We start from the raw sequence: 17,430 nt of genomic DNA on the forward strand, positions 1-17,430 counted from the left end.
CAAAGTGGACTCGACGCTCTCGAAAATGTTTTTCTGTAAATCCGGCTCGTGGATGACAGTCTTGTTGTAGTACAAAGGATTTTTCTTGAAATCGATCACTTTGCCATTTTTTTTCCAGATTATGTTACACAAGGGGGAACATTCCACGCGACAGGTCAAGTTAATATGCTGCGAAGAGTAGAGGATTCCTTGGTAGGGCTTCAGTCTGTCAAATAGAGCTGGCGGAGCTGAAATAGGGTATTTTAATGTTTTCATTTCGTCTTAGTAGTTGTGGACATCATCAAGGAAGTCATAGTTATAGAGACATTTACGAATTAAGAATTGATTTCAATATTTAGGATACAATTGTACTACTAATACTGAACTGAGTTAAACTTACCGTTAACATTAATGAAAAGTGTAGCAGGTTCTCCTTGACCACCTTCATTGACAGCAATACAAGTAAAGTTACTGTTAGTTTCCAGTCCGACAGGGGCGATTTTCAGTTTGGAAGAAGTGACTTCGGTCATCTGATGAGACCCTCGGTACCAAATGTACGAAACGTTGTCCGGCCTGCCCGTCGATTCTACTTTGCATTCCAGATTCACTTCGGCACCTTTCACTACTTTAGTAGGGTATGAGCGGATTTTGGCAGGACTGGGAGGATCTAAAATTTTAAAAATAGTAACACAATTTGCTATAAAGGAGTAAAATACCTATTATAGTATTCAACGAGCTTATTGAACTAATTATTTGGTACACCATGCACGAAAAAGTGTGACGTAGAAAAAGCCAGTTGCCCCGTCTCTCTTCTGCTTATAGCGAACTGAGCGAAACAAAATATGGACGTAGTATGTTTTCTATAAATTCTTACTAAATTTCAAAGTTTTAACTTTCAAAGTGTCAACTGAGTCACATTTTAATGTCGTTGCAGGTGGCAGGTAGCCAAATTTCCTTTAAAATACCAAAATAATTGATTGATACAAGACATTATTGACTAGCCTTTCAAACTGTGTTTCTAGCAGTTCAAATTTTGATACCGCTTTTCTCACTGACTGTACTAAATTTTGTAATGTTTTTTTCATGTTGTTGGATAGGAAATTTAATGAGGATTCCAAAAATGTACTTAAAACAGAAATTTTTTTAACTCCAAGGGGGATTTACAGGCAATTTTGTTCTTGACTGTCCTTTCAAACTGTGTTTCTGGCAGTTCAAATTTTGACACCGCTTTTTTCACTGACTGTACTAAATTTTGTAGTGTTTTTTCATGTTGTTGGATAGGAAATTTAAAAAGGATTCCAAAAATGTTCTTAAAACAGACATTTTTTTAACTCCAAGTGGGTTTTACAGGCGATTTTGTTCTTGACTGTCCTTTTAAACTGTGTTTCTGACAGTTCAAATTTTGAGACCACTTTTCTTACTGACTGTACTAAATTTTGTAATGTTTTTTCATGTTGTTGTATAGGAAATTTGATGAGGATTCCAAAAATGTACTTAAAACAGACAGTTTTTAACTCCAAGGAGGTTTTACAGGCTATTTTGTTCTTGACTGTCCTTTCAAACTGTGTTTTTGTTAGTTCAAATTTTGACACCGCTTTTCTCACTGACTGTACTAAATTTTGTAATGTTTTTTCATGTTGTTAGATAGGAAATTTAATGAGGATTCCAAAAATGTGCTTAAAACAGAATTTTTTTAACTCCAAGGAGGTTTTACAAGCGATTTTGTTCTTGACTGTCCTTTCAAACTGTGTTTCTGGCAGTTCAAATTTTGACACCGGTTTTCTCACTGACTGTACTAAATTTTGTAATGTTTTTTCATGTTGTTGGATAGGAAATTTAATGAGGATTCCAAAAATGTACTTAAAACAGAAATTTTTTTAACTCCAAGGGGGATTTACAGGCAATTTTGTTCTTGACTGTCCTTTCAAACTGTGTTTCTGGCAGTTCAAATTTTGACACCGCTTTTTTCACTGACTGTACTAAATTTTGTAGTGTTTTTTTCATGTTGTTGGATAGGAAATTTAAAAAGGATTTCAAAAATGTTCTTAAAACAGACATTTTTTTAACTCCAAGTGGGTTTTACAGGCGATTTTGTTCTTGACTGTCCTTTTAAACTGTGTTTCTGGCAGTTCAAATTTTGACACCACTTTTCTTACTGACTGTACTAAATTTTGTAATGTTTTTTCATGTTGTTGTATAGGAAATTTGATGAGGATTCCAAAAATGTACTTAAAACAGACAGTTTTTAACTCCAAGGAGGTTTTACAGGCTATTTTGTTCTTGACTGTCCTTTCAAACTGTGTTTTTGTTAGTTCAAATTTTGACACCGCTTTTCTCACTGACTGTACTAAATTTTGTAATGTTTTTTCATGTTGTTAGATAGGAAATTTAATGAGGATTCCAAAAATGTACTTAAAACAGAATTTTTTTTAACTCCAAGGAGGTTTTACAAGCGATTTTGTTCTTGACTGTCCTTTCAAACTGTGTTTCTGGCAGTTCAAATTTTGACACCGCTTTTCTCACTGACTGTACTAAATTTTGTAATGTTTTTTCATGTTGTTGGATAGGAAATTTAATGAGGATTCCAAAAATGTACTTAAAACAGAAATTTTTTTAACTCCAAGGGGGATTTACAGGCAATTTTGTTCTTGACTGTCCTTTCAAACTGTGTTTCTGACAGTTCAAATTTTGACACCGCTTTTCTCACTGACTGTACGAAATTTTGTAATGTTTTTTCATGTTGTTGGATAGGAAATTTAATGAGGATTCACAAAATTTACTAACAAACATTTTTTTAACTCCAAGTGGGTTTTACAGGCGATTTTGTTCTTGACTGTCCTTTCAAAATGTGTTTCTGGCAGTTCAAATTTTGACACCGCTTTTCTCACTGACCGTACTAAATTTTGTAATGTTTTTTCATGTTGTTGGATAGGAAATTTAATGAGGATTCCAAAAATGTACTTAGAACAAACATTTTTTTAACTCCAAGTGGGTTTTAGAGGCGATTTTGTTCTTGACTGTCCTTTCAAACTGTGTTTCTGACAGTTCAAATTTTGACACCGCTCTTCTCACTGACTGTACTAAGTTTTATAGTGTTTTTTCTTATTGTTGGATAGGAAATTTAATGGGGATTCCAAAAATGTCCTTAAAACAGACATTTTTTAACTCCAAGTGGGTTTTAGAGGCGATTTTGTTCTTGACTGTCCTTTCAAACTGTGTTTCTGACAGTTCAAATTTTGACACCACTTTTCTTACTGACTGTACTAAATTTTGTAATGTTTTTTCATGTTGTTGTATAGGAAATTTGATGAGGATTCCAAAAATGTACTTAAAACAGACAGTTTTTAACTCCAAGGAGGTTTTACAGGCTATTTTGTTCTTGACTGTCCTTTCAAACTGTGTTTTTGTTAGTTCAAATTTTGACACCGCTTTTCTCACTGACTGTACTAAATTTTGTAATGTTTTTTCATGTTGTTAGATAGGAAATTTAATGAGGATTCCAAAAATGTACTTAAAACAGAATTTTTTTTAACTCCAAGGGGGATTTACAGGCAATTTTGTTCTTGACTGTCCTTTCAAACTGTGTTTCTGGCAGTTCAAATTTTGACACCGCTTTTTTCACTGACTGTACTAAATTTTGTAGTGTTTTTTCATGTTGTTGGATAGGAAATTTAAAAAGGATTCCAAAAATGTTCTTAAAACAGACATTTTTTTAACTCCAAGTGGGTTTTACAGGCGATTTTGTTCTTGACTGTCCTTTTAAACTGCGTTTCTGGCACTTCAAATTTTGACACCACTTTTCTTACTGACTGTACTAAATTTTGTAATGTTTTTTCATGTTGTTGTATAGGAAATTTGATGAGGATTCCAAAAATGTACTTAAAACAGACAGTTTTTAACTCCAAGGAGGTTTTACAGGCTATTTTGTTCTTGACAGTCCTTTCAAACTGTGTTTTTGTTAGTTCAAATTTTGACACCGCTTTTCTCACTGACTGTACTAAATTTTGTAATGTTTTTTCATGTTGTTGGATAGAAAATTTAATGGGGATTCAAAAAATATACTAAAAACAGACATTTTTTAAATAAAAGAAGGTTTTACAGGCGATTTTGTTCTTGACTGTCCTTTCAAACTGTGTTTCTGGCAGTTCAAATTTTGACACCGCTTTTCTCACTGACTGTACTAAATTTTGTAAAGTTCTTTCACGTTGTTGGATAGGAAATTTAATGAGGATTTCAAAAATGTACTTAAAACAGATATTTTTTAACTCTAAAGGGGGTTTTACAAGCAATTTTGTTCTTGGCTGTCCTTTCAAACTGTGTCTCTGACAGTTCAAATTTTGACACCGCTTTTCTCACTGACTGTACTAAATTTTGTAATGTTTTTTCATGTTGTTGGATAGGAAATTTAATGGGGATTCAAAAAATATACTTAAAACACTCATTTTTAAATAAAAGAAGGTTTTACAGGCGATTTTGTTCTTGACTGTCCTTTCAAACTGTGTTTCTGACAGTTCAAATTTTGACATCGCTTTTCTCACTGAGTGTACTTAATTTTGTGATGTTTTTTTATGTTGTTGGATAGGAATTTTAATGAGGATTCCAAAAATGTACTTAAAACACACATTTTTTTAACTCCAAGTGGGTTTTACAGGCGATTTTGTTCTTGACTGTCTTTTCAAACTGTGTTTCTGGAAGTTCAAATTTTGACACTGCTTTTCTCACTGACTGTACTAAATTTTGTAATGTTTTTTCATGTTGTTGGATAGGAAATTTAATGAGTTCCAAAAATGTACTTAAAACAGACATTTTTTTAACTCCAAGTGGGTTTTACAGGCGATTTTGTTCTTGACTGTCCTTTCAAACTGTGTTTCTGACAGTTCAAATTTTGACATCGCTTTTCTCACTGAGTGTACTTAATTTTGTAATGTTTTTTTATGTTGTTGGATAGGAATTTTAATGAGGATTCCAAAAATGTACTTAAAACACACATTTTTTTAACTCCAAGTGGGTTTTACAGGCGATTTTGTTCTTGACTGTCTTTTCAAACTGTGTTTCTGGAAGTTCAAATGTTGACACTGCTTTTCTCACTGACTGTACTAAATTTTGTAATGTTTTTTGATGTTGTTGGATAGGAAATTTAATGAGGATTCCAAAAATGTACTTAAAACAGACATTTTTTTTAACTCCAAGTGGGTTTTACAGGCGATTTTGTTCTTGACTGTCCTTTCAAACTGTGTTTTTGGCAGTTCAAATTTTGATACCACTTTTCTGACTGACTGTACTAAATTTGGTAATGGTTTTTCATGTTGTTGGATAGGAAATTTAATGAGGATTCCAAAAATGTGCTTAGAACATTAATTTTCTCTCTCCATGTGGTTTTACAGATAATTTTGTTCTTGACTGTCCTTTCAAACTATAATTCTGGCATTTTAAATTTTGACTGCTTCTCCCACTGACTGTACCAAAATTTGTTATTTGTTATTTTCTTACTTTAATTGGGTTCGACCAGCAATTTAGTCTCCGACTGTCAAACTATGCTCAAAAGTTGGAAAAATCAGGATTTAGAAAAGTTTTTGGTCAAAAAGCATGTTCCTGAAATGTATGACAGTGGTCACGTGACTGCCTAGTTAAATTATCCTTGATAAACAACGTGATATCGCTTACTAACAACACAACTGTCAATATTTGCTTAGAATTTGCAAGAACTTTTTTTTAAGTAATGAAAGAAGAAAACTTACAGTAAACGACTAGTTCTACAGGTTCGGATATCGGTCCCCATCCGGCAACGTTTTTGCCCTGGCAAGTATAGTTGCCGGCAAAAGTTTCATCCACTCTTTCCAGACTCAAAATGCTGGGATCCAGACCGCAAAACGGGCCTCCAGAGTCGTCTTTGGACGTGTAGTTGCACTCGGGGAATTCTTTCATTAATTCGCCATCCAGAAACCATCTAACCTGAAATTGAAAATGATTATGTTTTTAATAGAGAATTTCTTTTTTATTCTAGGAAAACATAGTAATTAATCACATTTATTAGATTTTGCCTCATTAAGAAATGTTGAATTTTTAAATTACTTGAAGAAATGCCTAAAAGTAAAACATTCAGGAATGGTCAAAATGTTATTTTTAAGGTAATTCAGATCTCTAAATACATTTTTTGATAAGAAAATCTGAAAGGATTAAGGGCGATATTCAGGAGAAACGTCTTGGTTCCTAAAGGCTTCATCAGTTTGTTTATTTACAACCAAATCAGATTCACATGGTGACACGAAATTTGAAATAATTTACATTTAAATTTCGGAAATATAGTAATTACGGTAAAAATTTAATAAAAAAACTTTTGAATAATCTAGTGCAGAAAATGACCGATTTTTATTGAAGCCTAGAAGTGATCAGAACTTTGTTTAAGAGGTGTCAAAGTGTGACATTATTATGACAAATTTTTGAGATTCTTTAGGTAGTTGTGGTAAAATTACTCATAGTTTGTTTACGATTTTATTGGATCAACCGTATTAAGACAGATCTCCCAATAAGATTAAATAGACAATTATTCAAAATAATAGTTATTGACTTACTTTAGATAAATCTGAGGGATTGCCTGAAGTTACATTGCACTGTAACAATATATTAGCCTTATCCCGAGCCTTGACTGGAGTTGGTGGATCCATCAGAACCTCCACATCGGGCGGATCTAGAAACATTTCAGTGGATCGTAAAATTTGCAAATTAGTCTCCAGAATACATACATTGAACATTTAAAGTGATGTTGCCCTCACTTTGGGTCATGCCCACGTCATTTTTGAGCCAACAACTGTACTCTCCCATATCCTCCCTGTTCACATTGTAGATTATTAGAGGGGGGTTCTCCACGTTTCCTCCGCTATACTTGTTTTTATCCGAAAGAGTTAGATTCTTCCCGTCCTTTGTCCTGAAAAATTAAGTTAGGCAAATGTGTAGTGTAAGAAATAAATTTGGAAGTACCAGAAAGCCCCTTTGAGCTCTTGAGGATTGGCCTTGTAGCTGCATATTAGTAGAGTACCATTAGATGGGTTGGTTGCAGTACTTTCGTTCACTGTGATATGCTCAGGTCGTACCAAAATCACGGGTGGATCTTCATGAAAAATGATTTTCCTTTAATAAGCAAATATAGGAAACTACAATAGGATACTTACAGCGTACTTCTAGAATAAGTACTTTATGACCCTCGGGCTCGCCCTTGTGTTTCGTTACTTCGTTTTCGGCATAACAATGGATCTTGATGCCGTTTTCGTAGTGGCTGGCTTGGAAGACCAACTGGCTCTTAGTGTTGAAAGTACCATCTCTCTGTAAAAAGAAAAAAAAAATGATAAAATAAATCTTCATTATTAACAATATACAGGGTGGTCCAGTTTAAAATGTCAATAATTCACCAATCAATAGCCCATCAGAAAATAACATTTACATTTTTTTTTCTATTAACGATAGATGGCGCTATAAACGACAAAATTTAATTAACATTTTTTAATAAAATTTGTTTTTTTTTCGCTCATGGCTTACCGGAATGTTTGGTAAAATCTGCTTAAAAAACCGTCGTTGTTAGGGATACATAGGTGTAATAAATAACAAAAAAAAAAAAGAAAAAAAAAAATAAATAAATAAAATAAATAAATAAAATTTTTTTTTTTGTAAAAAATGTTTTAAGCAAATTCCACTTGTTTTTAGCCGCAGAATCTGAATCTGCAATAAAAAATTGGGGGTGCCATTTAAAAAACGAAAGTTACCCCCCTTCCCCCCACATGGGGGGGCAGAGGAATACAAATTTTGTCATCAATGTATTTCCCCCGCGGAATAATACAACTTTGATACTAAACATTTTTTCGAAAAGTGCTTATTTTTCGAGATATTGAGATATCTCAAGTTAAATGTTACACCCGGTATATTAGCCAGCTGTGATGTTATTCAAAATTGACAAAAATGTCTAATTGGGTTATTGTGTTTTTTACTTTAAAATGGTTCAAAAGTATTCAAATCTGGTCATCTGTGAGGTTTACGAGTTAATTTTTGACACTGAATATTAGTCAATAGTCAAAAAACAGGATTTTTGGACTAATGTTTACTTGCGTTCAATTTTTTTGACTATAGGTAGTGTAAAACTGATCATTCAATTCAAACTTAATTTTTTTTTATTCAATTAAACATATTGGACTAATTTTAATTTAATTCTAAAAATTTGCGTTTAAGACTAATATTGTAGAATTTTTAATGACAAATTTGTTTACTTTCATCAATGAAGAGTCTGAAACTTAACTTTTAGTATAAAAAATAGTTTAAAATTCGGTTTTTCATTCAAGCGTCTAGAAGTCAATTTAATACTGACAAAGCGTGAAATGGCATGTTTAAGCCTATGGAAAATATTAAAATAGTTTTTTAAGTCTGCTATGTCAAAAACTTGGTGAAGATAATCCTAATAAGTACTTGATTTTCCAAGCTGAAAGCAGTTTTAAAGCCCTAAAAATAGTCCAGAAAATAAAAAGCAAAGTAAGAAAACTTGAAAAGTTAGTCTTTCTTCATGAAGCTAATGTCAATATCCTGTATTTAAGACTATTTTCAAGACTAAAATATTGAAATATATTTTCAAATTATGAAAACTTACTTTAAGCAAATCAGTCACTTTTTGGTGTCCAAGTCAATTTTCAAGGTTGAAATGTGTGAATTTATAGTCAAAAATTCTAGATAAAGTAGTTTTTTATGGCTACAAGTCAATTTTTACTACAAGTTTTTCAACTTAACTGAAAACTATAACGACTGACTACAAAGACAGTTTTTAAGCCTCTGAAGTCAATTTTCACAGTTTCCAAGTCAATTCTCAAGGCTAAAGTCTTTCAATTTGTGTGAAAACTGTGAAAACTCGTTACAAAGACAATTTTTAAGCCTCTCAAGTCAATTTTCACCGCTTTAAAGTAAATTTACTGGTTTCTAAGTCAATTTTCAAAACTAAAGTCTTTCAATTTGTCTGAAAACTATGAAAACTATCTACAAAGACGTTTTTTAAGCTTCTTAAGTGAATTTTCACTGTTTTCAAGAAAACTTTTAAGTTGGGTTGGGTTTATTTTGAACGTAATAACTCAATTATCTCGTAAACAAAGTTTCAAATCAGAATTTTATAAGAGATACTTATTTTGTCAAATTGAACAAGTAAAGTAAAAAAATATTTTTGAAAAATATACAGTGACGTAGAGAATAAAGCAGAAAAATGGAAACCATCTTTCTGTATTTACATCACTGGACAGTTTCGACAAACGTCATTAACATCACATAATGAGTATTAATTGTACATATATTTGTTCTAAATTTGATTAAAATATTGCTCCAGCGGTCTGACAGTTATGACAAGAAACCGATTTTTTAAACTAAACTTTTATGGACTGTATTTTTTCCTTGGGAAGCATTTTTCAGGAAAATGACATAATGTATGTTAACTTATTTTTTGATGGGCTATCGAATGGTGAATTACTGACTTTTAAAACTGGATCACCCTGTAGCTTTTTTCTTTCTTGTTTTGTGCACTCACACACACAATGTTCATACACCTCGAAATTGACAGATTAACAAAAAACATATCAATTTAATAAGGACGAATTTATGTTAAAACTAGTCCCAGTCTTAACGAGATTTACCATTCCAACAATCAGTGGTGAGAAGCAAAATTGAACCTTACTGTCATCCAATTAAATTGTTTAAAATTGAAGGCCATTACTTTGTCTAAAGTATCAGTTCAATCTGGAGTCTAAACATTGACTATAGATTAATGATATAGATAATTATTATTATTATTATTATCTCATCCAGAATACTCGACTCCCTGAAAAACCGAATAACTGTTCTGGATGAGAAGTTGTCCATGTCTGCTGGGCGTACACAACAGCCCGTCCAAATATGGAGAACCATCAGAAATATCTGGTACATGTGAGACCTTAGCTGACATACCGAATGAGGTTTGGGTTACCTTATCCATTTAGGGCTTAAACTTATCCTGATACCCAATAACTAGCGAAACCACGAGAATCCCGAAATTTTCCAAAAATCGCGGAGAATGAAGACTTTTATTTAATAAAACAAAAAAACTGTCTTAACCTATTTTACAAACTTAATTATCCTATTCGAACCAAATTTATAAAAAAAATTAAACTTCAATTCTGACATCACTCTTCCTCATTTTATTGCCTCCTAAAAGCTTGGCGGACCGGCTATCCCAAATTAGTATAATTCCCTCCTCTTAATCGTTCAGTACTTTAACCTCCTCCCCGATCATATTACTCCCCCTTCTAAGCTGATTAGAGCTCCACAAGAATCCCCTTTCCAGCATGACTCCTCACTTTCACCCTGTCGTCCTTCTCGCATTCATCCGTCACTTGCATTCCCTTTTCCTCACCCTTTCCGCACTCGCATTCACCCCTCTCCGCTTTCAACCTCTATTTTGCTCCCTTGAAGGTCAACGGCAACCTATTCCTTCCAACCTCCTTGCACACCTCAGAAACTCTTCTACCTTTTTCTGACGCATCCCACTCCGTTGTGATTCATTCCTTCATTTTCTTCTTAGTCCTCTTCCTATCCCACAGATCGCAATCCCCAAGGTCCTCCTGAACTGCCTCTCTAGGTCAGCGAGTCCTCCTTAATTCTCTGGTTCTTCCTTTCTGCCCGGCTGTCTGTTAACACCTCGAACACCCTTTTCCCATTCTCTCCCGCTACACTCATTCCATCTTCTATCACTCTCAGCTCTGCTGCAACACTGGCGTCAACCTGGCAGCAAAATTCTCCGCAACACTAGCGTCAACCCACAGTTTGTGAATCTACTTCTCCCTCTCACCCATCCCTCTCCATACTCCCCAACTTGGATATGGCCTTTCACTCTCCCTTGCCCCATTCTCTTTCTCCTTTTCGCCCCTGCATCTCGCCGCCGCCAAAACCCTCAGGAGGGTATCTGTTTCTACGGTTCGGTAATGCCGCAGCCAGCAACCCTTAGCTGACAATGACCAGTGTACAGCGCCATCACGGTCCTCAGGTGAGTTGCAGGATAATGTTGGTTCTATTCTTGGAGAGTTCTCTCATGAACTCCTAAGAGTGAACCAACCCTGCAGTTCTACTTCTGCTTCTGCGTTTTGCAGTTATGCTTCTTTTTACTTTACTGTGCGCCATATCGAGTGCCAGTTCTGGGAGGATGAAGGCAGCCTCCCTCCTTTGGCGTTCCCTGTGTAGTCGGAGTGACCCGGAATCCGGGCGACCTAAGGAGAGGATTCGAACACCGGCCTTACTGTCTGTAGATTTTTATCGATTTCTGTTTAGGAATGTTTTTTAATCATTTCCCTAGAGCAGACCTCGATGGAGTAGCAGGACCTTCAGTGTTTGCCCCAGTCCATCTGTCAGGCTTTGGCGCAGAAGGCCCCGATTCCAGTACCTTTTGAGTACTTTGAGCCGACAGTAAACCAGCAGATATTAGCTCGGAGTAGATCATCAGCACGTTCTGCCCAGTCTATTCTCGATGGTACGAGGAATCTGTAGCAGAAATTGGTAGCAGCCGTGCCCGGTAGACCATTGGAGGACATAGGAGGGCAACTTGCGGTTTAGAATTTCCGCAAGTGGCCCTCGGGACCACATGTATGTAACCAAGACACGGGTAATACAGAAGACCATCTTGTGTCACTCTCTTCAGCAAAGTATGACAGATGGTAAACTAAGGAGGCACGGTAACGCGGGCGTGAGCGTTGTCTTGAACTCTTCCATGATAAGAAGACATGCCTGTCTTGGGATTGAAAACCGTTTCTTTGCTACGGTGCTCTCGAGACTCTTGTCATACCAAACTATATGGTCCCGTAGGTCAGCACAGGTATAGATAGACTGCAGGATTTCCCGCAGATGTTTTTGCATCTCCAAAGCAGGATTTTACCTTTATTAACTAGTCTGTCTACATTTCAGTTATTTCAGCAAAAATAATATTATTTTCAATAAATAATATACAAAAGGTTTTCTCCGAAAAAAATTTACTCGAAACCACTGAAAGTTGGAACAAAAAATGCGAAAAAACACAACCATTTATGGAATTAATAAAACCCATTAACAATTCGTATATGGATCTGCATTAACAGGAAGGCACTTTATTTCTAGTAACTTTTTACGCAAAATAGACCCTTTGCCGTGTTTCGCTGAATGCAAAGTGGGCTGTGGAGAAAAAGCCAACTCTTCTGGAAAGGTTTTTCGAATCGAATAATAGTAGAAAAACAAACCGCCGAGACGGTTTTCAGCTCTAAAATTGTTCGAGCACTTTGCACGGAAATACGAGATTTACACGCCACTTTTAATTTTTCCCGCTCCGTACTGGAAAAGCAGAGCCGCTGTTCGTAAGATGAGGGCTCTTCATTCGAAATGTTTACGTTTTTAGATGAGCTGGAGCGTGGCTGCAGCGACCTTTTTGCTGCTAGTGGCCGCAAATGAAAATTAAAGTACAAAAGCCAGGAAACAAGATTGAAAAATCGGGCTCGCGGCACGCAATTTTACATGGTGCTCTAATTTATTAGAGCCTCAACCCCCGCGGTCCGTATGTCCCCATTCCTTCTACATCTTAATAAGTTTTCTCTACGTCTTGGATTGGCGAAAAGTAGCGGGGAAATTAATAGCCAGACTGGGTGAGTTTTGTCGGAATTGCAATTTATACAGAAAATGTTTATCCGGCTCTTTTTTTCTAGCTAAGCCGGATCAAGAAAAACGGAGTTTGTGTTTTTTTTTAGGAGGAATTTTGTTAAAAGGCCCCTATTTGTGTTACTCTCGCCAAACCCTGTCTTCGCTTTCCTCTTGACAGAAGAGTCGTGATCAGGCTTCGGTTTTCTTCGTTGCTCGCTCTACAATTTCTCGCCATTTGGTTGACTGTTAAGTCAGTGGATGCCCATATTTGATTAGTCCAGCGTGTAGGAGACCTACCTCTGGACCTAGTACTTTCTACCCGACCCTGAACTGTTAGTCGCTCCAAGTTGTCCTCGTTTCTTCTCTGAATGTGCCAGAAGTATCTAAGGATTCGAGCTTGTACTATTTTGGATAACCTTCTTATTAGTTTTTCTTGCTGTCCAGGAAACTCGTAGGATTCTTCTCCAGCTCAGTTTCTGCTCCGTATAGTAACCACCGGAAATATCAGTGTTTTAATAATATTTTTTTGTGTTTAATATGATAGCACTACTTTTCCTTTTTGGAGGCTTTTTGCTGTCCGTCAGTGCTCCCAAATAGATAAAATGGTTCAGGACTTGACATTGATCCAAGTGAAGGATGTCTGGCATATTATTCTGTGCCCTGTAGATGGTCATAACTTTAATTCACATAATATACATAACTTCCCATTTCCAGTTTATGCAAGATTTCCAGAAGATCCTCTTGGAATTTTTCTAGTAAGACGGTATCGTCCGCTTAACAAAGATTCCACCAACTGTAACTCCGTTCCATACGTCGGTCACCCTTCTCATAATATCATAAATGTTAAATACACATATTTAGGAACAATTGTCCATAGTCAATGGGACATGAATATAGAAATCAAAACCTTGATTGAGAAGACAAGATAAAATTAGACTGATAAGATGCTACATATTCACAGTGTTGCTATACGGAGTAGAAACATATGGACCATGACAGAACAACTTATGTCAAAAGTGTGTCATAAGTCACTTAGTTTTAAAGTTATCGATTCTAAGATTGTTATAAGAAAAAAAAATCCAAAGGGTTAATTTCCGGAGATCTGACTGGCCACTGCACTGGACCTTATCTCTCAATCCATTCATAATGTAATTAAAGTATTTTGATTTAACAGATTGTGAATTCTGAAAAGTCTTGTTTATACGAACACAAGGTTTAGTAACAAAAAAACCTCACATATTAATTATTAAAAAAAGCAAAAAAACAACCGTTATTAGTCACTTTCTAGCACACGAAAGTTACTTACTTCATTGTACTTCACGTCGGTGGAGAGGCCGGACTGCAAAAAGTACAAACCGAATCATTAACAACTTCGATAACACGAGCTACTGGGAGATGAGAATTTAAAAAAATAAATAAAATGAAAATAAAAACGTAACAAACCGAAACGAAAAAGTAAAAAGCGAAACGAGAGTCGTATAAATTACGTTTCGTATCTCGACGGTCATAAACAAGTTTTAATAGGGTTTAATAAAAGTTCTCCAGTTGTTTCTAACGATGTCTGTCACAGATATAAAAGCCTGATGTATTGTTATGGATTGCCTTTATACAGTTTACATTTTTGCAAATGGATGAAAAACATATTCTAGTGCCTATTTGATTAACTTTTGTGGACGAAATTTAGTATTTTCAATACCTATAATAACAAACGTCCATATACTAATTACATCCATACTTTTGAAGACCATGTTCACTCCAAAGAACATTTTGTATTTTTCTGTTAGATATGTAAAAGTTACAAAGACACTTACAATAGACAGGACAGGAACTAATGATAAAAAGAAATTTAAAAACAATGATCATATAAAAAAGCACAGTTACAATTATAAAATTGGAGAAAACACCGACATCAAAACAATGCCCAGAATATAAAAGGCAAACCAAAATTGAAAAATTTGAAAACATAACCTACCAAGAAGCCAACGATAAGTGCCCCAAGAAATACACCAATGAAAGGGACTTCCAGTATAACCCAAGAGAACACCCTCCCCATCCATCGAGACAACTGGAAACTAATAGAATATCCATAACGCAAAGAAGGGAGGTAGTAGAGCAGCAGCCGGGATTTAAAAGAACATATTGTCACACCCATGTTAGTAGTTACGGTGCACACCCAGTAACCAGCATAGTCAGCATAATGACCCTTTCGAACAAGGTACAGAAGCTCGTGGAAGAAGATAAGCGATAAGGGTAGAGAAGAGACCTAGCGAAAACAAAATGGAAGGTTTTGAATGAAAAAATTTGAAAGGCTAGCCTGCAGATAATGTGATCAAATAGTTAGAAATCAAGCTAAGAAATGAAACACCCAAGATGCACAGCCTTTATAATAATAGTGAGCATAATAAAGCACTTCTAAACACCAATGGGAGAAGCCCAACATATAAATAGAGGAAAAACCCAATAACTCAAGTAGAACCCATTAATACAACAAGGCAAACAACATATACACCCTTAACCTAACTTTGCCAACTAGTGCAGATCATCGGCAACAAAACAGAATGCTCTCTATAAAAGAAGAAATATTTTAAGGAAATGCCTATAATAACACAATTCAGCTTATTATCAAAACATTAATGCCAATTATTATAAACAGCCAGGAAATACAGGATGACCAAATGGGATCAATTGCGAATTGTAGCAAAATAGTAAATAATGTATAGATATTCTCAAAGAAGAGAAACCAGGAAATCAGAGAAAAATTCAAAAATGACTGAACACAAAGACTTCAAAATATTGCAATGGAATATTCGGAACCTAGTAAGTAATAAACATGCAGTACTTTCTCTCATTAAGAATACTAAGAGGGATCTTCGGGCCACTAAATAAAAATGAGATATGGAGAAGAAGATATAATCATGAAATCTACCAACTTTTCAAGGAGGCACCTATCTCAGAATTCGTCAGACTACAAAGGCTACGATGGGCAGGCCACGTAGTAATAATGCCGGATAACAGGCTACCAAAAAGGCCCTCAATAGTAGGATGCAGGGCAGAAGACCAAAAGGGAGACGGAACGGAAAAGATGGGAGGATGGAGTGACAGAAGACGCGCAGAACTTGATAGGTGTCAGAACCTGGAGGAGAACGGCGTTGGATCGACAGTGTTGGAGGCGGAAGATAGAGGAGGACAAGGCTCAATTTGGGCTGTAGCGCCATTGGAGAGAGAGAGAGAGACTTTCTCTCATTTGGGAATACAACCCACAAATCATAGCACTGAATGAAACAGGGATGAAAAATAATAAAAAATATACATTAAGAGATACAATGTTATCAGGAATGATTGGAAGGATGGATACGGTGGTGTTGCCATACTGGTCCAAGAACATATCTCATATAAGAATATCGAGAAGGTCTTGAGTGCCATGAGAGAAACCTCAATGTTCCTTTGCAACTACACCTGGACATAAGACATATCTTGCCTTGCACAAGGCAAGAATTGATGGATAGAAATAGGAATGAGATGTAAACTGGCTTTGAAATAAAAGGGATACATTATGTGTGAAAGAAGGATGCCTTAAACCGGAGTGTCCTGGTTCAAAAAATATAAAAACAGAAAAATTATCACAACCATTATAAGAATGCGAACAAGGCATTGCATGACTAAGGATCAATCAATTTCAACTGATCTTAAATGCCTTTCCTATATTGTTTGTAGATAAGGTTCCTGGAACCATTTTACTCTCAGCCAGTAGTTGTGTTGTCTTTCTAACACTCAGCACCGTATGCACCGCCCTTATCAAGGAGGAAGCAAAGCTCAGAAAACACACATTACAACCAATTGATTTGTATACCGAAGCACCAAGAGGTCTGTCTGGGGATGGCCTAGAGTCAAACAAATCCTAAACAGAAAGAAAACCCCTGGCAAATTGCCCCATAAAGGGAGCAGAAGCCATATTCCCCTAATTAGATAGGAGATTCAGGAAGGAAGGAAGGAAACCTTCTGCAGGGTTCCATAATGGCCGTTTTAAGATTCTGCCACATGTCCTCTGGTTGACTCTGGGTTGCCGAAACTCACTAGTTTATTCAAGTTTTTATTTGCTTAGTAGCAAGTAGTTTTCTCTCTGTTTCTACTCATGTTTCTGTAGCGTAGGCCTTAATAGATATTACACACGTCCTGTAAGTTTGCGTTTTGTCTTCATTACTCATTTTATGTCCACGAGATATTCGTTGGAACTTTTACAATAAAACAAGTTTAAGAATAAAAAAAATTCCTTTGAACAAACGTCTGGATGTAAAAATCCAGCTCCCAAAGAATTTTTATTAAAAGAGTTAATTTGTAATAGCAAACATTTTTTGCTGTATTTATTTCAACAACACTTTTTGCCAAATTTACCAAAAAAACCTACAAAATTAATGAGTGTTGGATTTTTAGTCGACAGAGGCTCTTTTTCAGATCAGCCCCGGGTGCTATTTAAACCGGCTGATATCGGTCGTTTTTTTTTTGGGTCCTACCCTTAATTTAATTAATTTCCGCGCCCCAGTTTGCGACGACTTTTATTACGGGCCACCGATAACGTTCCAAGAAAAATGAAGGCCGTTTCCATTTTTGTCTGTTAACTACCCTTATCTGGTGTTTACGTGTATCCAAGGCGGGTAAGCGTTAGCCAAAATTATCGGGACATTGACAAAGGCGCCTTTAAATCGTCGAGGGAAAAACTGTACAGTCGGGACTATTAATCCAGTGACCGGACATCTTTAAATAAGCATTTTGTAGGGATTGTACGCTATCATAAAACTAGCG

General features: G+C 35.7%; 1 protein-coding gene across 8 annotated transcripts in view; it reads right to left on the reverse strand.

Moving 5' to 3' along the window:
* nrm (neuromusculin) overlaps nucleotides 1-17,430 on the reverse strand; it is a 527,634-nt gene that overhangs the window by 27,936 nt on the left and 482,268 nt on the right. For 7 of the 8 annotated variants that reach the window (XM_081975067.1, XM_081975061.1, XM_081975068.1 and 4 more), the window contains exons 7-14: nucleotides 13,937-13,969; nucleotides 7,149-7,299; nucleotides 6,958-7,087; nucleotides 6,723-6,904; nucleotides 6,552-6,667; nucleotides 5,718-5,931; nucleotides 380-646; nucleotides 1-227 (exon numbers count right to left, since the gene is read on the reverse strand). In XM_081975067.1, coding sequence (XP_081831193.1) covers nucleotides 1-227; nucleotides 380-646; nucleotides 5,718-5,931; nucleotides 6,552-6,667; nucleotides 6,723-6,904; nucleotides 6,958-7,087; nucleotides 7,149-7,299; nucleotides 13,937-13,969 — 1,320 coding nt within the window. The remainder of the gene's footprint in view (nucleotides 228-379; nucleotides 647-5,717; nucleotides 5,932-6,551; nucleotides 6,668-6,722; nucleotides 6,905-6,957; nucleotides 7,088-7,148; nucleotides 7,300-13,936; nucleotides 13,970-17,430) is intronic. The other variant, XM_081975063.1, reaches the window with a different exon arrangement.

This window comes from Ips typographus, linkage group LG3 (genome assembly GCF_016097725.1).
Source record: "Ips typographus isolate SLU linkage group LG3, UJ_Ityp_2.0, whole genome shotgun sequence".
NCBI classification, from domain to species: domain Eukaryota; kingdom Metazoa; phylum Arthropoda; class Insecta; order Coleoptera; family Curculionidae; genus Ips; species Ips typographus.